The sequence below is a fragment of the Zootoca vivipara genome, chromosome Z (assembly GCF_963506605.1).
Source record: "Zootoca vivipara chromosome Z, rZooViv1.1, whole genome shotgun sequence".
Taxonomy (NCBI): Eukaryota; Metazoa; Chordata; class Lepidosauria; order Squamata; family Lacertidae; genus Zootoca; species Zootoca vivipara.
Window position 1 is genome coordinate 33,175,638 of NC_083294.1, and position 23,097 is coordinate 33,198,734.

At 44.8% G+C, this 23,097-nt stretch overlaps 1 protein-coding gene across 7 annotated transcripts in view; it reads right to left on the reverse strand.

Annotated features, from left to right (window-relative positions):
- DIAPH2 (diaphanous related formin 2) overlaps window positions 1-23,097 on the reverse strand; it is a 352,029-nt gene that overhangs the window by 184,117 nt on the left and 144,815 nt on the right. For all 7 annotated transcript variants that reach the window (XM_060270211.1, XM_060270210.1, XM_060270208.1 and 4 more), the window contains 2 exons: window positions 7,134-7,373; window positions 1,286-1,415 (listed from right to left, as the gene is read on the reverse strand). In XM_060270211.1, the coding sequence (XP_060126194.1) occupies window positions 1,286-1,415; window positions 7,134-7,373 (370 nt within the window). The remainder of the gene's footprint in view (window positions 1-1,285; window positions 1,416-7,133; window positions 7,374-23,097) is intronic.

The following is a 23,097-nucleotide window of genomic DNA, read 5'->3' on the forward strand; positions in this document are numbered from 1 at the left end:
ACCTTCTATGTCTCCTTCCAGCAACTCCTTCAGCCAAGCTGGTGCCAAACATATTGCTCTCCTATCCTTTGGACATGGGAGGCAGTAGTTACGAGTTATCAATCTCTGCTGCCACAACACCTGCTGTGATTCTCCAGCAGTTTGATTTCGCCCCCGAAGGCACACTGCAATGTCTCCCGAGACAGACGGATGCCAACAACTATTCATTGATACATACGGTCCAAATACTTATGAAAATAGCAACTGGGTATCAACATCTTTACTCTGCTTTTTATCTAAATATTTGCAGAGCTATTTTCAAAAATGCTGTGCATATGTGCAGATATTTGAAAACTTCCATAAATAAATAAGTAAATATGCCCAAGCAGTAGAAGATCTTTATCATTATTTACTATATCGCTCCTTGTATTCTGAACCAAAGGCAGAGTATATTCTGAATTTTAAAGTATGGTATTTGATGGTGCCGATCAAACAAAAATTACATATTTGTTGTCTGATTCTGACAAATTCATGACAGAAAGAGTTACAAGTTTTGCAGCAGCAGTCCAAAAGCCGTGGATAAATTTTATTGAGGCTAATATGGTAATTTGCAATGATTTAATTGAATTCTTTAATTTAAACATTTTTCTCAATGCTTTTAAATGTATTTGCATATTCAGTGCATTTGCCTACACACACACACACACACACACACACACACACACAGATATATGTATATGTATATGTTTTATTACTTTTTAAACTTTACTATATAGTATGCTTGTAGTATTTTGGTATATTTTAGTGTGTGTGTGTGTGTGTGTGTGTGTGTGTGTGTGTGTGTAAACAACACTGTTCTTCAATATTGTATCAGTGTATTATTATTATTGTTGTTGTTGTTATTGTTATTGTTATTACAATAAACAGTGTGTGTTGTGGAAAAGATGTTTTACAAAATTATGTTGCTGCAATTAATACTGATTTGTTTTACAACAGATAAGGAAAGGCATCATTGTGAGCATTATAATTGCACATATGGATAATAAAACAAGGTAGTTAGCAAGCTAAACATTATAATGATACCAATGTTACAAGATGCTATGCTGTATTATTACTGTTAGTGGTTCATAGAAAAACATCCCCCCCCTCCTTAGGTCAATAAACATCTAGAAGGGAAAACATGTATCTGTGAGGATTATTAATGTTTACAGGTTACATAATCCTACAATCTAAAATGAAATGTTCCAAGCACTTTCCACACCTAAGTAGATACAAATTACTCTTAGTGCCTTATCTCGCCATATACCTTTGCTTGCGCTCTCCACATGTTCAAGTTCATCTGGGAATTTTAAGATGTCCCGATAATTCTCTTCACAAATTTCAGACAGAAAATGTAATAGTGTTGTTTTTTGATCAGAGGATTTAGTATCTCTAATCTGGAAAAAGAAATAAAGAAAAAAGGAGGGAAATGCATTATTTCTTAGTAATACATTTTCCTGTTCTTTTTAAAGATACATTTTCATCATTTTACCCACAGTCCTGCATCTTCTTCCAGCTCTAAATCACACCATTTTCAAGGTAACACTAAACACATAATGTGGTCTTACAAGAGTTTTATCCTTAGGTTAGGTTACACAGGCTGGAAAAATAGCAAGCAAACATAGAAAGACACACACAGAGAGAAGTAGTTTACACAATAGAATGTTTGAATTTCACTGATATTTGCACTGAACATAATTTAGGTCCTGAAGAAAAAAAATAACATTCCTGACCTCCTAATCACAGTCTAAACTGATCTTAACACTAACTGCAGTTAGCTTCAAACTACAGTGTTCAACATTATATATATATATATATATATATATATATATATATATATATATATATATATATTTCAATGCTCTAGATAGAGAACCATGATTACCATTAGCATCAGTCAGATGCTACACTATGGTTAGATCTGATTAGCGAAAGGCAGGATTTTGCACACAAAATGGAAGAATAGACCATATGAGCTCATGACACACTTCTGATTCTCCTAACCGAATGAAGGTGGTTACTGTACTAAACTATAGGTTCCATTATTAGACAGATATTTTAGATGTTTTGCAACCATATGTAAACTTGATAGTCTGCCCCCAAGCTGTGTGAGTGCACACACTAATACATGTCTCAAAGTGAAAAATAGCACCTAGTCACTTCAAAACTACCAACAAGATGTAGGAAGCCCCTGACTGCTAATGCAGTTTTGCTTTCACTCAAATATTGCTTCTTTCTGTATCATATTTGTATAAATATTAACTGTTCAGTGAATCAACAATCATGAACGCTTCAGTGCATATATCAAAACTACTGCTCCTGCTTGCCAGCCTCGATACAGTACATGAATTCTAATGGCAGTCTCCTTTATTTAAGCAAAATTAAGTTCTGTACTCGCTGCCAAGGGTTGTTTACAAATCACCGCTTTCTTCAATAACACCACATGCTGCAATATAACATCCGGAAAGATAATGCATTTTTAAGGATTTGCAATCAACATAAAGACATTAGTTTCGTAGCTAGCACTAGGCAGGTTTAATACATGTTTTCCTGGATGTATTTCTACATCTGCCACTAAACAATGCCCTTCCCCACTGCTCCATAACTAGAACAGTCTAAGGACAAATTTGCAGAAACAACTAGCATTGTGGTGGCTGATTTCAAAGCAATGTATTTGGCAAAGTGTTCATATAGCATCCATTAATCTGAAACTTGGGTTTTCACTGCAAACCTCTTCCTAAAGTGCTATCTGTTGGTTCACTGCAAACCTCTTCCTAAAGTGCTATCTGTTGGTTCTGTAACATGGAATACATGGGAAACAAGTGGGGCACAGGAGCAAGGAGAGAAGAAAAATGTTGAAAGAGAACTTTTATTCAATGAATTAAACAGTAATAGATTATTTATTTTTAAACAAACTGCACTGAAGGCCGTTTTAAAAACATCAGCCTGAGCTTGGATCATAATTAGAATAATTTGAAGACATGAGTTTCTATAACAATGGCAAATAGACTTTCACTTAAGCACTGCTGCAGATCACCACTGTAATGAGCTAGCAAGCAATAATAAACAGCAACTCTCTGCCTACCATCAAGCCTACTGTGTCTGGAACAACATCTTCATTCCAGTTATTTGCTTTTTCTGTTAAGTATTCATAGGCACATCAGCAACCTATAGTTGATTTATACCCTACAGAGGATTCTTACAACTGTATATTAGTGGTACAATTATAGTTTCATTTGACATTTTGACTCAGTTGCTTAAAAAAAATAAAATCTTAATGATTATGAACTGTTACTTTTTAATTGGCCTCATTGCAAAATGCATTTTCATTTCCAGGCCCAATCTAAAAATGCTACTGGTGACATTTAATCCTAAATAGTTTGCAACCAACTATTTGAAGGACTCCTTGCACCTGAACAAACTTTTCTCATCTTTAAATTGGGATGGCCAGATGTCCTTCTTTACAGATAACACTCCACTACAGTGGAACCTTGGGTTACAGTGGGGATCCATTCTGGAGGCCCCACCACAACACGAAAATGAGGCAACCCAAACTGTTGCGTCTGCGCACACGCGTGGAATGATTTAGCGCTTCTGCACATACCCGGAAGTAACCCGTTCCGGTACTTCCGGGTTTGCGCCGGTCGCAAGTCAAGGGTGACATAAGCCGGAGGCAACATAACCCAAGGCTCCACTGTATTTGAAAGTGCAAATCTCTCCAGTGCAAATCCAGTTTGAAGAGAATGAATTTCTCTTTCATTCCCATTGTGGTAAGATGTTAAGAAGAGGGAGCAAGGGCATGAGACTAAGAGATGCACACATTACTTGGTCGGTCTTCCCCATTATGGTAAGATGTTTTGCATTACTTTTAAAATTAAAGTAATTATTTCTAGATTTGCATATACACATATAAATTAGCATGTGAAATTTTGCTCTAATTTTCTCTCCAATCCTGCTTGGTAATCAAAAAACCCCAGTGCTATTTTATATAGACAGCATGACTCTTATATAAGTATCCCAAGCAGGATGTTATCCCAGTGGTGGTGTTCTCCGAAAGATAGGATTGTTGTATCCTACAGCCATGTTCTTTCAATTATGTACTTAAGATTTTGTTTTAATGATAATACTCTATGGCACACCCATTTTGAGACACTTAACATTTCATTTACTTATTCATACTAAGCTATCATACTACGGGTTTGTTAGAACCGATGTCAAACCTTTTATTGCTAAAACTCTATCTTGCTATATGGTGTAGCAATTTGAGACAGCTACTGTAGAGATGTAATTGTTCATTACTTGGATTCCCACCTAGCACTTCTAATGGATTACTTAGAACTCTTGGTCCACCAACTCTGAAATAACGCATTCATAAATCCATGATCCTATACTGAAATGTGTGTGTGTGTGTGTGTGTGTGTGTGTGTGTGTTTGTTTTACTGCTTATGTCAGACTAGCATTTTGCAAAACTATTTTTTAGACCTACAGAACTGAGAAGGCCAGTTGTAACTGTTTGATGTTAAGTTATTCAATTTCCCCTGTAATGTTATTTTTGACTACAAGATCTGTGAAGCAATTTTTGCTGAAGCAGCCAAAGTGGACTTTGAATATATGAAGAATTGTGTAAGTTTTCAGTTTGGTATATTAAAAATTAAATCTGATCATAAAAGGGTTACTTATCTGTGGGGATTAACTTTCTCCCATTAGATATGTTTACTCAGTTTAGATTTTAAATTGTGCCAACAGAATATCAGAACAGAAAAAATTTAAACAGGCCAACAAATGTCCATTTTTGTGCATATAGAGCAGGCCAGATTGAACACCCTAAGCCTGTATCCTACAGGACAATAAAACTGAACTAAGGATAGATTCCTCTATTTACTTCACAATTTTATAGGTCAGTCATATGATTTCGAAATTAAATAGCTGCTGGTCAAAACAGACAAGCTTATTAACTATTGGGTAGGCTTATATGCCCTGTAACAGATATATACAATCTTGTTGACAATATCTATTTTTACATACATAATTTTTAACACACACACACACACACACACACACACACACACACACACACAATGTAAAATTTGGGACCAGGATAGTTGCAACTAATTCCCCATGCTTCAAATTTAGCAGTGCACATGGGGATGGGGGAGGGAGACCTTAAAACCAGGTTAATCCATGCTTGATTCATCTATATGTCTCAGTATACAAAAAGATTTAAACAGTAACCATTTTCATAACATGCATTTCCAAATGATGTTGTAATCTTTTACATTCACCCAAATAATTTTTACTGTGGTTTAAAATAATAATTTAAAGGAAAAAATCCAAAATATGTGAAGTGATTACATAGTGTTTTCTATCTATTCCACAATGTAAATAAACAAGACTTTGTGTGGGGCTTCTAAGAAATATTGTATCCAAACACCCCACTTGAATCCACAGTTGAGCAGACTTCTTTATAAAATATATTTCAACGGGATATTTCAAAACATATTTTAATCAGATTTAAGAAAAACGTCTACAACTTTCCAATCAGTATCCTATATAATAAAGTGCAAGTGTCTCTGCGTCCAGTTGTCCCGTGTGTCCCTGGGTTACTGCGCATGTGCCCCAGGGACACAGGGATTGGACAGAGAGACAGGACGCACACACACATGCGCTCTCTCCCCCCCACCTCTGCCTACCGTTTACGCCGCTTTGTCGGGGCGCTCCGCTGAGCCCAGCTGGGCAGCGGGCGCCCAGGAAAAGGCCGGGATTCGGCCTCTTTCTGTGGCGGTGGCGCGTGGGGGCGGCAGCTGGCCCCTCCCACAGCCGCCGCTTCGTTGGGGCGCTCCGCTGAGCACGGCTGGGCAGCGGGCGCCCAGAAGAAGGCCGCAATTCGGCCTCTTTCTGTGGCGGCGGCACGTGGGGGGGCGGCTGACCCCTCCCACGGCCGCTGCTTCGTCGGGGCGCTCCGCTGAGCCCAGCTGGGTAGCGGGCGCCCAGGAAAAGGCCGGGATTCGGCCTCTTTCTGTGGCGGTGGCGCGTGGGGGCGGCAGCTGGCCCCTCCCACAGCCGCCGCTTCGTTGGGGCGCTCCGCTGAGCACGGCTGGGCAGCGGGCGCCCAGAAGAAGGCCGCAATTCGGCCTCTTTCTGTGGCGGCGGCACGTGGGGGGGCGGCTGACCCCTCCCACGGCCGCTGCTTCGTCGGGGCGCTCCGCTGAGCCCAGCTGGGCAGCGGGCGCCCAGGAGAAGGCCGTGATTCAGCCTCTTTCTGTGGCGGCGGCAGCAAAACAGGCCGAATCGCAGCCTTCTCCTGGGCGCCCACTGCCCAGCTGGGCTCAGCGGATCGCCCTTGAGGAAGCTGCAGTCGAGGGAGGGCCAGCCGGCCCCCCCCTTCCGCCATCGCCGAAACAAGCTTCTCCCGGGCGCCCGCTGCCCAACTGGGCTCAGCGGAGCGCCCACTGCTAAAGGGAGGGAAGGCCGTGGCCCCGCCACTCCTCTAGTGCCCGTTTACTGAACGGGCTGAATGACACTAGTTAGACATATTACTGTATTTTTCTGTGTATAACACGCCCCCTATAACACTCCCCCGTGTATAAGACACCCCCTATTTTTTGGACTTAAAATTAAGAAAATATATTATACACTATCCGTGTATAAGACAATCTCTTATTTTAAACTTCAAAAATTTAGGAAAAAATATAGTCTTATACACAGAAAAATACAGTATTTTATTATTAACTTCATTGATGCCACACAGGAATATGGTGTTTCCATCCCAAATCTACTCTACCAGATACTTTTCAGTGAAATTCAGGATTCTTTCCTTGGGTTGAACGTTCACATATTAGCCTAGCAGGAACATTTATTGATCTATAAGAGTAAGCAATGTTAACAAACAGATCTTCCATCTCACTACTTGCATAAGAAGGTCACCTGTGCAAGAGGGGCAAGTGCCAGGTAACAACTTGTTAACTGCTCTTAAAGTATTATTTCCAAGTTAACATCTGCCAAGAAATGAGACTGTATAGGTAAATATTAAGGAACCAGAGGCAACATTATAGCAAAATTTAAAGTTATTCATCACTACCACCAAGTTATGTATTTTTTGTGTAGCTTAGGCTTACCTTGCAAAGAAAGCTAATATTAAAGCCGAGTGACTGAGCATTTCTTGAGCCTGAATTCATGTAGTTTCCTATCAGTAGCACAAGTTCCAACAGTCTGCTAAAATTTTCACTCTTCTTCAGTTCCTCACAGGCGATTGTTACTGCCATGATGCCAGGCTTGATATTGTTTATGTGCTCTTCAAATGTAAGTTTGAAAAGGATGTCATCAAGGCGAGGCCGTAACATTTTCACTGAGCTCATCTGCAAGATAAGAAACAACTTGTGGAGTATGTGCAAAAGCACTCTTCATGGAATACATCAGAACAATATGATCGCTTTTAAAATATTATTTTCCATAATGTATATATGCCACTTGCAGAGACATATTTGCTGTACTTCCCATAGTAGTAGTAGAAGCCCATGTTTCTTTATTCCTGTGACACAATTCCTGAACATTTTTACCATTTAGGTTTTAAAAAAAGGGTAAAGGACCCCTGGACATTTACACCCAGTCAAGGTCAACAATGGGGTTGTGGCGCCCATCTTGTTTTCAGGCCAAGGGAGCCGGCGTCCACAAACAGGTTTCCAGGTTATGTGGTCAGCTTGACTAAACCACTTCTGGCACAACGGAACACTGTGACCGAAACTAGAACACATGACAACACCATTTACCTTCCCACCGCAGCAGTACCTATTTATCTACTTGCACTGGCATGGTTTCAAACTGCTAGATTGGTGTGAGCTGGGACAGAGCAACAAGAACTAACTCCACTGCACTGATTCAAACAGCCGATCTTCTGAATGGCAACCCCAAGAGGCTCAGTGGTTTAGACCACAGTGCCACCTGCATCCCAGTAAGTACCGTAGTATGATTCAAGGATTTTACCATGCATAAACAAAACTTTACTAATTCTGAGGACCCTTTTTCCTCCCTTCAGAAAACATCTCTTTTCTCCTCGTGCCATCTTATTCTACCTTCTTCATTCATCTCTATAATACGCGGCAGTGGGCTTTTAAACAGCATTATTCCATTAATCTCTGCCTATCCTTCACCATTTCCCCTTTCTTTGTGTCCTTTTCTCATGCTGTTGTCTTTTAGACTGAAAGCCTAGGGACTGGATCTCTTTTAATATAATATCAGCACAATGCCTAGTTGTTGACATGTTTTAGTATCCTTGTCACTGATATTCACAATGTAATACCTGTTGATTCTTCCCACCCACTTCCATCAACCCCTTTCTTTTGTTCTTGCAAGGAGATAAAAGGGAACATCCTCATATAGCTCCATTTCCTTTTTCCTAGTATTCACACACTGTGTGATTCTTGCTCTCTTATTCCTGTTACTGCTATTCAAAGGAAATTATTGATAGGGAAAAGAAGGGAGAAAACTTTGTCAGGCAACTTAGAATCCAAGCTTCAGCCTTCAGAGGGCTGAATAAGACCAAGGGTGACACACACATTTCCAAATCCTACTTCAATAATTACGGTATTTCATTTCTCAGCATAGATGCCCTGGTTAGAAACACTGAGAGCAGAAGACACACTGTCTCACTTTGTACAGGATGCTAAACCAAACCATAGGTAAAGGTAAAGGGGCCCCTGACCATCAGGTCCAGTCGTGTCCGACTCTGGGGTTGTGGCGCTCATCTCGCTCTATAGGCCGAGGGAGCCAGCATTTGTCCGCAGACAGCTTCCGGGTCATGTGGCCAGCATGACTAAGCTGCTTCTGGCAAACCAGAGCAGTGCACGGAAACGCTGTTTACCTTCCCGCCTGAGCGGTCCCTATGTATTTACTTGCACTCTGATGTGCTTTCGAACTGCTAGGTGGGCAGGAGCTGGGAACGAGCAACGGGAGCTCACCCCATTGCAGGGATTCGAACCGCCGCATAGCTTAGCACAATTGTGTAGGCACCTGGAGAAATCATAGCCACTTTGCTCCTCCTCCAGTCCTGCTGGCATGGGTTGGCTTAGCAAGTTGTCAGAATCTAAACTCATGGCTTATCTTCTCCAGATAGCTGCAAGATGTAAACCCATTTTTTTTATAAAAAAAAACAACAACAACAACCAGTTATAGCTCAACTGGAGCAGAACAAACCACAAGCCATGTTTACACAATAACCAGGGCTCAGCTCACAACAGCACAGCAGCAGGAAGACTGGAAGAGGAGCAAAGTGGCCATAATCTAGGACAGGGGTCAGCAAACTTTTTCAGCAGGGGACCGGTCCATTGTCCCTCAGATCTTGTGGGGGGGCGGACTATGGGGGGGGGGCTTGGGAACGAATTCATATGCCCCACAAATAACCCAGAGATGCTTTTTAAATAAAAGGACACATTCTACTCATGTAAAAACACCAAGCAGGCCCCACAAATAACCCAGAGATGTATTTTAAATAAAAGGACACATTCTACTCGTAAAAACACGCTGATTCCTGGACCGTCTGCGCCGGATTTAGAAGGTGATTAGGCCAATCCAGTCCCCGGGCCTTAGTTTGCCAACCCATGATCTAGAAGCCTACACATCCTCGAAAAACCATAATTTGGCTTAACATTGCGTGCAAACTGGGGCATTCTGTGTTTAATGAAATAGTAACAAAAAATTAGCAAGAAAAAGGTAATAGATGTAATATAGATGTGTATACCACTTTGTAATTTATGAGGGCCATATACTAATTATTGCACATTTAATCATAATTTGAGATGTTTCCCAAATATATGCCATTTGGAATTATTGTTAGTTATTTAACACAGAACCAAAACAAACCTCCTATGATCAGGTTTATGGAAGGAAAAAATATTTAGTTAATACTAGCTTAACCAAAACTGTTTTTTTCCCTTTGACAATAGGAGGAGAAATATTCGAAACTCCATTATATTTTTAAGCCATGTGCACAGCCAGTCATGAATCTTTAGAAACATAATAGTTATTGGGTGTACACAAATAATGCCACAGGCAGATAAAATTATTAAAAGCTTCTAGTCTCACAACAGCATTCAGCCAGACTAAGCCATATAAGCACCTAAAAGTATTTGATTGAAACCAGTGACAGTTGTCAGATGTGATACTGTATTTTACTGCATTTCTGATGCCTTACTCTTTTTTTAATTATTCATTGCATAAGTGCTCTAGGTCACTGACCACAATTGTGCATTATGCAAGGGTTTATTTGTATTATGAGGTCATTGTTCATCAAAATGCTACCAAGGGAATTTCATTATTTTGAGTTGATCCTACACTTTATTAAAAGGGGGAGGAAGAGGCATTGACAGATTTTTATAACTGTTACAAGTGCGTTATTTCCCTATGGACCATCTGATTTATGCTTTTGCTACTTACAAGATTTCTAAACAAGTGTTCTAGTCCTGTCACTGAAAATAATCAGACCTCCCTTTGAACAGATGGGGGATTCAGTCAACCATATCCCCCTCTCCCAAAAGGTTTAGTTTCTGAGCCAACACAAAGTGAGAATCAAGTGGAATTTTATGGTCTAGACCAGGGGTAGCCAGAAAGCAAATTGAGATTTTCTACTGGGTCTCTGGGTCCTTTTCAAAAGATCAAAAGGGATATTTGACATCTAATTGTTTAATGATAACCATTTCCCCCTAAAAAATAGGATGCTAAAATGAAGAAAGCAGGGGGATAAGGGTAGAACCTGCAATCCCCACCCTTTTGAATGGATTGTGAGCTCATGATGGTGGTCTTGTTTGCTCATCAACATAAGTCAGAGTACAGTGTTACCTCGCAAGACGAAATTAATTCGTTCTACAAGTTGTTTTGTGTTGCGATAATTTCGTCTTGTGAAGTGTGGTTTCTCATAGGAATGCATTGAAATTTAATTAATGTGTTCCTATGGGGGGAGGGGAAGAAATGCAAAAAAGAGAGGCGCCGACTCACCCGCCACGGCCAGAAGTCTTCAAGGCTTGGGGGGGGAGCAGGAGGAGGGCCAGGGGTCTGGAAGGAGTCCGGAAGCCATTTACAGAGATGGGAGAAAGCAAGGTCGGAGCCGCGGGGTCTCCTCCCGCCGCAGCCTCCGCTCCTTCAGGTGCTGCGGAGTCCCAAAGGAAAGCGGCAGCGGCTTCCCTTCCCCTCGCGAGGCTTCTTTGCAGTCAGGTGCTGCCGCTGTTCCCTCCAAGGGCCGCCTGGTGGGCCCTGCTGCGGCTCCTGCCGGAGCCGCAGAAGCCACTGAGGAGGGCAAGACCGGAGCCGCAGAGGCCGCCATGAGAGCCACGCTGCCGCAGGAGGCAGAAGCGGCAGCCGTGGACATCATCAGCGGAGTCCCAAAGGAAAGCGGCGGCGGCTTCCCTTCCCCTCGCGAGGCTTCTTTGCGAAGCACAGCCATAGACGGCTTCGTTTTGCGAGTCGTAAAAAAAAAATCGCAAAAACGCTTTCGTTTTGCAATTTTTTTCGTTGCGTGAGGCGTTCGTCTTGCGGGGTACCGCTGTACTGCTTACCACAGCTGCACATATGTATTGATTCCCCTTCAGGCTTCTAAAGGCAGCCAATCTTGGCTATATGTTGTGGTTTGGTTGACAATCTGAGCCAAATATTGATTTAGCTACCATGCTGACCTAAAAGACCCAGGGAGGGTGCAAAACTGCAACAATCTCTTCAGCAGCTAGCACTTCTATGCTAAGCAGTGGCTTGCCTTGGTGTGGAATGGGAATTCAATCACTAAAAGCAAGTTTCTGATCTCAGAAGTGTCTTGTTCCTTAATAACATATGAAGAGCCTGCTGGATCGGGCTGGATCAACCAGATGCCTATGAGAAGCCCCAAAGCAGGACAGGAATTCTAACTATGTGGCCACCCCTTCCTAAATCACTATTTTCCAATCTGGCCAAGGAGGTAGAGTGGTGGGGGGTAAGCAGGTCCTGGAAGTGTGGTATGTCCTCATGGTGTATAAAGGGATTCAAGATATATGTATAATACAGCCAGGCTGAGAAAATGTAACTTGTCTAACTTATCTAAGACTTGTCCTGGTCTAACAGGGATTCTGTATTATTTCAAAAACTCACTTCCAGCATTTTAGAAACAAGTTCCACTCAATTCACTCAATTTAGTTCCACTCAATTCACCATCACTTGCTCTTTTTCTACAGTACCAATAAGAAAACAGAAAAAGAGGCTGCATTAAGAACTACGGTAGATAATACAGGAGGCATAGTTACATTGATAGTTATGGTTTGAAAGAGTTTATATGTATGTGATGGTTAAACTGGACACTGGTTTTTGTTTTTGTTTTTGTAAGCTTCCCTGATGAAGAGCAGCAAATTGTCTACTAAATAATTAATAAATCAGGGTCTCGACTACTTAACTACTACACTTCATTATTAGTTTCACTATTCCTTTCTCTCTCTCTCTCTCCCTCTCTCTCTCTCTCTCTCTGCACCAGTAAGAAACAAAACAGAAATCTTAGGATTTCATTGAAGAGATTTGCGGCGTAGCACTTATTAGAAGTGTTTCTCAAATTTTGCTTCCTTTTCTTAGCATGGATAGGCGTAGTGTTAGCATTTTAATTTTATTCACTGCTTTGTGGGGAAAGATTATTTGGTTTTGAAGAGCCCATTTAAGCAAATTAAGCTTCTACTTTAATATTAAAAGCAGGCACCAATAGTGCTGGCATACTAACCAAGCTATATAAATAAGAATAGTAATAATAATGATAACTTATCATAAAAGGTGTTTGGAAATTTGATTAGAGGAGCTGACAGGAAAGCAATATAATCAAATGAAGTATTATTATCATCTTTTTATTATTTTTATTTCATAAAATAGGTTTTACAAAAAGGTTTTATAAAAAATAGTGTTTTTTTGAAAAAGAATAGGTTTTACAAAAAGATTAAAGTACAGGTAACTTGCAACTTACACGCATTTACCTGCATTTCAACTTTATGTGGCTGGTTGAAATTGCATAAATTAAATGCATGGAAGGCAAACAGCTTAAAAGCTCATTTTGTACAAGCTTTACTTGGCACCGACCCACCTTTGAAACTTTCACATTTGATTATTGTGCTTTGGGATGCTCTCACAAGATCGTGCAGGCACTCAGTCGGCCTTGTAGATCTCACAAGGGCCTCCCAGAGCACAGTAAGCAAGATGGAGAGCTTACAAACTCTCTGTCTCACTTAGAGGGGCTCAAGCCCCATCTGATGTGCCACTTCTGGAAGATAAGATTGGTCATGCGGTGGTTTTGAGTATATGCTTTTTGCATATGCACCCCATACCCAGAAAGTTAGTTCTTCTTAAGATGTGTGTTACCTGTATGTCACTAACTTATACAGTTCACAGTGAATCGTTAGCAACAACATTGCTTCAAGAATAACAGGTGAATTTTTAATCACAGAGGCATAGAATAACACACTGTGGCAGCAAAGACTGGAAACTCCTCTTTGCAATCTGTCATTAAATTTCATCTCACTCATTTTAGATGTGAAACTTTATTTGATATAACTCCAAAAAACTGTAGTTCATTAGAATATATAATTCATCTTAATGCTTCATCTAAATGAAAATGTGATGCTCCAATTTTCATGCACAAATAAGAATATTAAGCTAATTAGTCTGTTATAATAAGTAACCTAATTACAAAGTGTGACTTTTCTAAATGAATTTTAAACATCTAATTCTGACCTTTATTAGGTTTGATGGGTATATTGATTATCCAATTAAAACCTTATATTAATAATTAACTTACCTAATTTGTATATGCAAATAGGTATACACATTCTGAAAAAAACCCTTCAAATAGAAGGCAGCCTTTCAATCATCCTCTTCTTACTTAACCTGTTCTTAATAGCAGTATCCAGATTATTACAGCAAGAGGCCTTTTAGCCAAGCTATTATCTATAGTTGCCACCTGAACAGGAGAAATCTCCATACACTGTCAAGTTAAACAGATTTTTTTATTAGAACCTAATGCTTCAATGTCAGGTGTATGTGCACAGAATTGATTTTTCCCTCTTACAGAGAGGAAAAGAGAACATCCATGTACGTACAGTTATACATTGGGCAAATGATGATGATGATGATGATGATGATGATGGTGATGATGATGATGATTTATTTATACCCCACTCATCTGGCTGGGTTTCCCCAGCCACTCTGGGCAGCTTCCAACCGAATATTAAAATACAATAATCTATTAAACATTAAAAGCTTCCCTAAACAGGGCTGCCTTCAGATGTCTTCTGAAAGTCAGATGGTTGTTTTTCTCTTTGACATCTGGCGGGAGGGCGTTCCACAGGGTGGGTGCCACTACCAAGAAGGCCCTCTGCCTGGTTCCCTGTAACATGGCTTCTCGCAACGAGGGAACCGCCAGAAGGCCCTCTACACTGGACCTCAGTGTCTGGGCAGAATAATGGGGGTGGAGATGCTCCTTCGGGTATACTGGACCGAGGCCATTTAGGGCTTCAAAGGTCAGCACCAACACTTTGAATTGTGCTCGGAAACATACTGGGAGCCAATGTAGGTCTTTCAAGACCGGTGTTATGTTGTTTCGGCAGCCGCTCCCAATCACCAGTCTAGCTGCAGCATTCTGGATTAGTTGTAGTTTCCGGGTCACCTTCAAAGGTAGCCCCACGTAGAGTGCATTGCAGTAGTCCAAGCGAGAGATAACTAGAGCATGCACCACTCTGGCGAGACAGTCCACGGGCAGGTAGGGTCTCAGCCTGCAAACCAGATGGAGCTGATAGACCTATATACAGTACACCTATTTTGATACAGCTTGGTAAAGAGTTCCTAAAAACATGCTCAATACAATAGAAAACTGTGAATACTCAATGATAATGCAATGTTATAGGTGAAGTGGTTTTGAAAAGATACATTGTAAATCCTACAGACGGAAAAGTCTTGCCATTGATCTCTATTGCATTTAATAGTGTCCAGCCAACCAGAAGGGTGTGTGTGAATAGTATGGCCTTCTAACATACTTCTTTCTTGATTCCCCTTTGAAGTAATTCTCCTTTTAAAGAAGGCATTGGAGGTTAAATTCCCACATACTGTATGTATGTAACATGTAGTTCGATAGTAACAGTCTCTTCCCAAAACAAATATAGGAGAAAAATACATATTCAAAATCGGGATAAGCCTTAAGAAGGACAATGAAATATTATGCTAAGATTAATTTAATTTTTAAAATAGGGAAGAGCTGTGGAAGGCTTAGCTACCATGAATGCATTTCAAAAATAAAGATATAAACAAGTGAGCATCTATCTATAGTAGGTAGAAAAGGGTGGAAATAGCTTTTGATTGAAGCTTCACAGTTTCCTGAAAAGGAGCATTTGAATGAAATTTTACACAAAGCAAACAGATTATATTGTAATATAAAGGCAGAGAAGGAGTCAGAATGTATGCTGAAAATAAAAAGCACAGCCTTAGGCAAAACATTTAGTTCAAAATCACTTTAAGAAAGCCTCTTCCCGTCTTGAAGGGAGGAGGGGTTGTGGGCTGCGCGTGGGCTTCCCGTGAGGGGGGAGTGGCTAGCACTCCCCCCCCAGCCCATTGGTCGGCCTCCTGCTGCGGCACGCTTTGGCGCGTCCAATCGGGGCGCGCCGGGGTGTCTGGCCTGCCAATATAAGCAGGCCCGCGGCAGGAGCTCGTCCTCTTGTCCTCGGACTCGCCTCACCTTTTTCTTCGCTCCCGGAATCACTCCAGCCGATCGCCTGGATCACGGAAAATCGCTACCAAAACGGTGTTTTTAAACGCCATTCCTTTTTTGATCGCTGAAATCACTACCCACAACGGTGTTTTTAAACGCCATTCCTTCTTCCTACAAGCATCGAGCTCCTTAGGATCGGGACGGGTTTGTCTTTGGCGCCGCTCTGACCGCGCTTCCTGCCCGGCGCCCCGCCGTGCCCTTCGACGTTGGATCCTCCCCCCAATCGGGTCCCCCCCCTCCCACGAGGATCGGGAGAAGCCTCGGCTGAGAGCCTCTCTTTCGCAGATCGGCAAGTGAGCTGGAAATCGCTTGAACGGCGTTTTTAAACGCCAACCTTTTTTGCAGGGTACGCGCCGGGATCGCCCCAGGCGGAAAACAGGCGGTTTGCTCAGCTTCCACGCTCACGGCGCCTTCCTCCAAGTCTCTCTTCCGGCGGTGGTGTGTCGGAGCAGCCGGGTCAAGGCGCGCAGTTCTCGGCAGCAGCTTCTCACCCCGCTAGCTCGCGCGAGCGGTCACCAAGCGACCGCCGCACAGCCATTCCTTTTACAGCCGAACGCTTTCAGGGGGCTGCAGTTGCTCCGGCACCCACGCACGGCTCCGCGTCGACCGCCTCGCGCCCGTGGCTAGTCCGCTTCGAGAGCCCGCCCCTTGGCAGCACAGCGTTTTCAAGGTCAGTTGCTTCGTTAAAGTAGCCTGTTCTAGCGCTACCGTCAAGCTTTTGTGTTACAGGTTGGGGACTGATTTTGTTTACTTGGTTGCAGGGGAACGTGGGGGCCGCCATTTTGTTTGCTTGGTTGCCGCGGTAACACGGGGGCCGCCATTTTGTTTCCGAGGTTGCTGGGGTAACGTGGGGGCCGCCATTTTGTGTGACCACGTGTTTGACGCCACTCTGCCTCCTGCATAGTTGTACCATTTAACTCCCGTCTCTTTGTTACCCCCATTCCCTAGGCAGTTAAAGGGGTAGTACGTATCTGTGCTAGGCTCCCAGCATTTCTCTCAGGGGCTTTGCTGTTCTGCATTGTTGTTAGCTCTTGCAACTGGCTGCCTTATTTCTGGACGCATTCTTACCTAACAAATTCTGCCGCTTATTGACATTTGGATTGTAATATTTTGGTTCCTCTGATATTTAGTTATAAACTTTTCATCACGTATCATAGTTAGAGCTGTTTATAAGTCCCCCTAAGGGCATACAGAAGTTTCCTTTTAAACTTGGCGGGTGGTGTGATATCTGGCATAAATAGTCGCTGTGGTCACTCCATCTGCGCGTGAGAGTGGCTTAATTTCTGTGGTTACTCCATCTGTGCGTAATAATTTGTTTGATTTGCTTCGCCCACGTATCCAAGCGGCATAGACAGTTGCCTTTTAATCCTCGGGTTTCCAGCATATTAAGTGCGTAATATATCAGGGCAAACAACTAGCTGCCTTATTTACTTGCCTTAATTATCCCGCACTATATTGCTCCCTTTATTTTCCATACACCGGGGGCATACTCCTTGACTGTATCAGTTTACCAGGTCATTGGGCAACCTCTTTTGCAGTTTAATCGCTCCATCGGGGTATCACTTTTGTTCGATTATTTGTATTGTGAAGCAGTATCTTGCCACTACATATAGCTTCCTCAGGCAGCCCCGGGATTGAGTTAGTTTCCTCTTTGGGCTTCCCTTGCTAATTTTGTGTTACGCTGTGACTGGGCGTGATGGCTCCAAAGCGCAAGCAGACCCAGTCGGCAGCCCCGCCTAGCAAAAGGCTCACTTCCAACGCAAACATTGCCTCCAGTGCCCCCGCGGTCACTACTATTTCCGTCCCTTCCGAGGTTGTGGCAAATTTATTTTCAGGCTTTCAGACCTTCTTTCAACAGCTTTCACGGCCGGGGGCTTCGTTACAGGACCTCCCTCGCGAGGGGTCTCAGGACTTCGTCGAGGATACCCCAAGGGAGGGCGTGGTGCGCCCTGGTACCTCTGCTTCCGGTAACGCAGCCCAGGCAGGTCGCATTGGAACTAGATCCCAATCGGTTTCTGCCGCACCTACAGCCTCCTCCGACACCGGGGGCGAAGGACCTTCTACGCCAGGCGGTACTAATCCTGTCTCCCAGTTTTCCCTTAGTACCCCCACTTGTTTGCGCAATCTGTCGCAGGGTTCTCAGCCTAGGTCAAGGAGCTTGTCATCTAACACCACCTTGGACGACGAGAATCAAGAGCACGCGCAACCCTCAGGTTCCATAGGAAATACGAGCCAGGTGGACCGCACGGTGAAGGAAGCACCACAAACAGGCAAGAAGAGAACCAAGAAGACCAAGCATATGGATCCACATGACGATTCAGGTAATTCTTCTTCTAGTTCGGATGACGAAGACCCCACTTTAGAAGGTTATTGGGGCGAGGGAGAGGAACTTGTGGGCTTGCCTCTTTGGGCGCACGAGAGGCGTGCAAATTCCCACCGTAAGACTTTCAATGGTACGCTTGAGTGGAGGGATGGTTCATTGGTACCGGAGGTAAAGAAATCCACATTTGTGTCTTCAGATTTCATTTTGGGTAATCATTTGTCTAATAAAAAGCGGAGCAGGATCCTCAATGGGGACTACGTAGACATATTTACTCTTCTTCCTCCAGCTAAGTTGAAGGGCAAAGGGGAGAAGAGGAACAGTTACGGAAAGCGTAGACATCGGGAGCCTAGGGCCGAGAGGACATTCGAAAATTGGTTGGATGGTTTTCAAATTTATATGGGCACCATTGTGGCATGCTACCCTAAGAGGGCAATGCACCTACTGGCCTATATGGCCCACGTTAGAAAAGCTTACGCCCTAGCCGGTGAAAGCCCTGCTTTGCGGTATGATGAGGACTTTCGTAGGAATGCCTCTCTGTTGTCCACTACCAGGTGGGACTTAAGGGACCAGAACTTCTGGGGCGAGCACGTAGGCCCATACATTGAAAAGAAGCAGCCAGACACTTTCCGATCTTCAAAAACGGAATACAAAAAGTCTGCCCGCCGCCTCGTGTGTTGGGAATTTAACAAAGGTACCTGTAGTAGGGCCTATTGTAAATACAGCCATGAGTGCGAAAAATGCCAGGGTTCACACCCAGCCACGGCCTGCTTCCAAGGCAGGCAGTCCTTTCGTGGGAGGCGGGGAAACTTTCACCAGGGGCCAAGGGGCGGATCAGCAGCCGGCCAGGGCGCGTCAGGCAACCGCTACTGATCGTTCCTTGGCTTTGGCCCACTCCCCGATTAAACTAGCCCCCCTTAAGTCTTTGCTACAACTTTATCCTAATAACGCGGCAGCTAAATATCTATGGGAAGGTTTTTCCTCAGGTTTCAGAATCCCTGTTGCTATTCCCCCTCTGTCTGGCGAACCACCTAATCAAAAATCTGTAAAAGAGATGCCCGAGGTCGCTAGGAAAAAGATATCTAAGGAGGTTACTGCAGGTAGGGTCGCTGGTCCATTCAACGCACCCCCTATTTTGAATTTACATATTTCTCCATTGGGCATAGTTCCTAAAAAGACCCCTGGAGAATTTAGACTCATACACAATCTCTCCCATCCGAAGGGTCTCTCAGTTAATGATGGTATCCCCCAGGAGCTATGCTCTGTCAAGTACGCCTCTTTTGATCAGGCTATCAAACTTATTAGGCGGTTCGGCAGGGGGGCTCTTCTGGCCAAATGTGATATTGAATCGGCCTTCCGCCTTCTCCCGGTACATCCCCAAGATTTCAGGTGGCTGGGTTTTAAATTTGAAGGGGCTTACTTTGTTGACAAGGCCATGCCCATGGGCTGTTCCATAGCGTGTTCTGCATTTGAGGCCTTCAGCACCTTCCTGGATTGGGCCCTCCGTTTCAGGACTGGTTTGGAGGGTGTCACACACTACTTAGATGACTTTCTTTTTTGCGGGGGAGCTAATAACCACGACTGTGCTTACCTCCTAGAAGCCTTTGCCTCCTTAACTGCGTACCTGGGAGTACCTCTGGCTGCTGAAAAGACGGAGGGACCGGTGTCTACTATGACTTACCTGGGAATCGAATTGGACACAGTAGCACAGACTTCGCGGTTACCAAAAGAAAAATTGGCAGCTTTAAAGCAGACTATCGCAGAGTTGCTACCCCTTAAAAAAGTGACCCTTAGACAGATCCAGTCCCTCCTGGGCCATCTTAACTTCGCCTGTCGGGTAATATCTCCCGGGCGCCCTTTCTGCGCTAGGTTGGCCAGATTATCTGCAGGCCTTAAAGAACCTCATCACAGGGTGCGCCTTAATAAGGGGGTAAAAGCGGACATGGAAGTGTGGTTGGAATTCCTCGAAAATTTTAATGGGGTGTCCCTTTGGCAGGATACGTTGAGGCTCCAGATTGATTTCCAGGTACAGTCCGACGCTGCAGGCTCCCGCGGGTTTGGGGTTTATTTTCGTGGCAGGTGGTGCGCGCAACGCTGGCCCACAGAGTGGCAGAATAAGCCTATTGCCCGTGATCTAACCTTCTTAGAATTCTTTCCCATTGTCGTAGCTGTGCACTTGTGGGCAGAGGAGTTCAAGAATCACCGTGTATGCTTTTGGACTGATAATCAGGCTGTCGTTGGCGTCCTCACTAGGCAATCCTCCAAATCATCCAGGGTTACGGCTTTGCTACGCGCCTTCGTCCTTCAGTGCTTAAAATTAAACATTTCCTTTTCATCCAAATTCGTACCAGGTATCAATAACGATATTGCGGACGCTTTATCTCGTTTCCAGATGGACCGCTTCCGCTCTCTAGCGCCAGAGGCTCAGGAGTTGCCGGAGGCTTTCCCGGAACACCTTTGGAATCTTGGGAACGAGATGTCTTAGAGGGAGTATTGGCGTCGGTTGCCCCCTCCACTCTTGCCACTTACAAGAGAGCTTGGTCCGACTTTTGTAATTTTAGGAGAAAAACCTTGGGTTCGGGTCCTGATCTCCCCCCCAATAAGCAAGAGGTCCTGATGTATCTAACAAACTTAAGGCAACTAGGCAGGGCCGCTAGGACCCTCAAAATCCAATCTGCTGCTATTTCATTCTTTAGTAAGGCCGGCTATTCCATTGACCCTTGCGCGGATTTCTTAGTTCGGAGGGCTCTGGAGGGCTGGCGCAGGCTGCAGCCCCCATGTAAGGATCGCCGCAGGCCAATAACCTTTGATATCTTGTCGAAAATCCACAAACTTCTCAGGGACCTTTGCTGGTCCAAATATGAGGCTAGACTCTTCTCCGCAGCCTTCTCAATCGCCTTCTTCGGGGCCCTTAGGGTTGGCGAAGTGGTTTGCGAGGGCTCGTCCAAAAATCCCAGGAGGGGCATCCTGCTATCAGACTTGTCATTATCCAGCGGGGAATTGGTGGTCTGCATCCGCCAATCCAAGACTGACCAGCAAGGGAGAGGTACCTTAATGCGGTTACCCGCTACGGGACAGATGGGTCCCTGCCCAGTAAAAGACACCAGGCGTTTCCTTCATCTGAGGCCCCCTTCGCCTGGCCCCTTTTTAATTCACATAGATGGTTCCCCCTTAACGCGCCACCAGTTCACACGCATCATGCGCCAGGCAATTTCGTCTTGCGGCCTACCCGCCTCTGAATTTGCAGCCCATTCCTTCCGCATTGGGGTCGCCACGACTGCTGTGCACATGGGTCTGTCGGATGAGAGGATTAAAGACTTGGGCCGGTGGAAGTCCAAAGCATACAAAGGATACCTCCGCCCCGCTAAGTAATGTGATGTACTCTTACTACACGTGGCAGCCTAAGCTTATGTTGTTCCCTTACTTCACTTTCAGGACGGCTAATTAAGATCTGGATGGTGGGCCATAGTATCATGCATTGGGCCCGGGCACGAGCCTGCGATCAGAACCTCGGTCCTAATCTCGGGCTGCCACGCTGTTGCAGAATCTCTTGGATTACCAGGAGGGGCATGCGCTGGTCCGAATTCCTCCCAGCCGTGAAGGCCAAGATCGCCTTTTGCGGTCCCCCCGACATCATAGTCGTGCAACTTGGCGAGAACGATCTGGCGTATCGGAAAGGCCAAGATTTAAAATGGAATATATTTCAGGACTTTGATGAGCTGTTGGCTGCTTGCCCGTCCATGACCATCTGTTGGTCTTCGCTGCTCGAGAGGCGCATTTGGCGCGATTGTGTTTCACCAGCCGCGGTGAACAAAGCGAGGAAATTTCTGGATTTGGCAGTGGCTGTCACAGTGGCCGGAGTGGACTACTTCAGAGTAACGACGCTACGCAGCTCTGCATTTTATTCTTTTATTGGTGCTGCGTATTTACAGTGCTCAAGTCATTGCTATTTACACGGAGCGATGTTGTCAGTCGGTTTCAGAACCTCCTAATGGCTTTTGGCGCGTCTTTCTCCAACACAAAAGCTTTGGCAGACCCATCCTCTTGCCCCTCCTCTTCCTGCGTAATTCTGGAGTTGGGGGGATGGGTCTTCCCCCCTTACTTGCCCCTTCCTGTCCCACCTGGGACCCTGGCTCCTCTACCCTGCCTGAGCCTCGGACACGACTTCCTGCTTCCCCACTGGAATCGGAACTCTCCCTGCTTTCCCCTTTGCTCGGGGACGGGCTTGAACTCAGGAGGGGAGGGACTTCGCGATATCCCCTGTCCCTCACATCCACCCCCCTCCCAAGCTCTCCTTCACCCCTCCCCAGGCCCCCCCCATGTGTCGGTGACGACTGGAAGCCTAAAAACTCGGTGCTCTCCGATCCCGTTGGTGTGAACACCTCCCCCCAGTCCTGCGAGCCCCCCCCTTCCGCCTGGGAGGACGGGAATCCCAAAAAGTCCGTGGCGTCTGAGCTGGTGGGGGTAAAAATGTTTTGCCAATCTGCTCCTTCCTCTGACTGGGTGGATCTTGGCGACACCCATACCTCATCCTCTGGTTCCTCAAACTCCGCTTCCCAGCGCCATGGTGAGCTGTTCTCCCGTGCCTCCTCCTCCTCCCCCTCCCTTTCCATGTGCCAGGGCTTGGGTCTGTGGGGAAAGAGGGCGTGAAATTCTTCCACCAAGAATTCCTCCGGTATCTGAGTGGCGGGAACCCATTCATTCTGGGACGGTGGAGCATCCTCCCATGCCATGAGGTACTCCAGGCCCCCCACCCCCCACCTTGAATCCAGGATGGCCGTGGCCTCATTGAGTTGCTCCCTGTTTTCCCTCTCCCCCCCTCCCTCGGGGGTTTGTTCGCTGTCCCTGAGCCTGCTGCTTTCCCTGTACGGCGACAGCAGCGATCTATGAAACACTGGATGCACCCTCATGTCCTCTGGCAGTGCCAGCCTGTATGCCACCGGGTTGACCTGTTGCGTGACCGTGAAGGGGCCCAGCCATTTGGGTGCCAGCTTCTTGCACCTCCCTCTGGTGG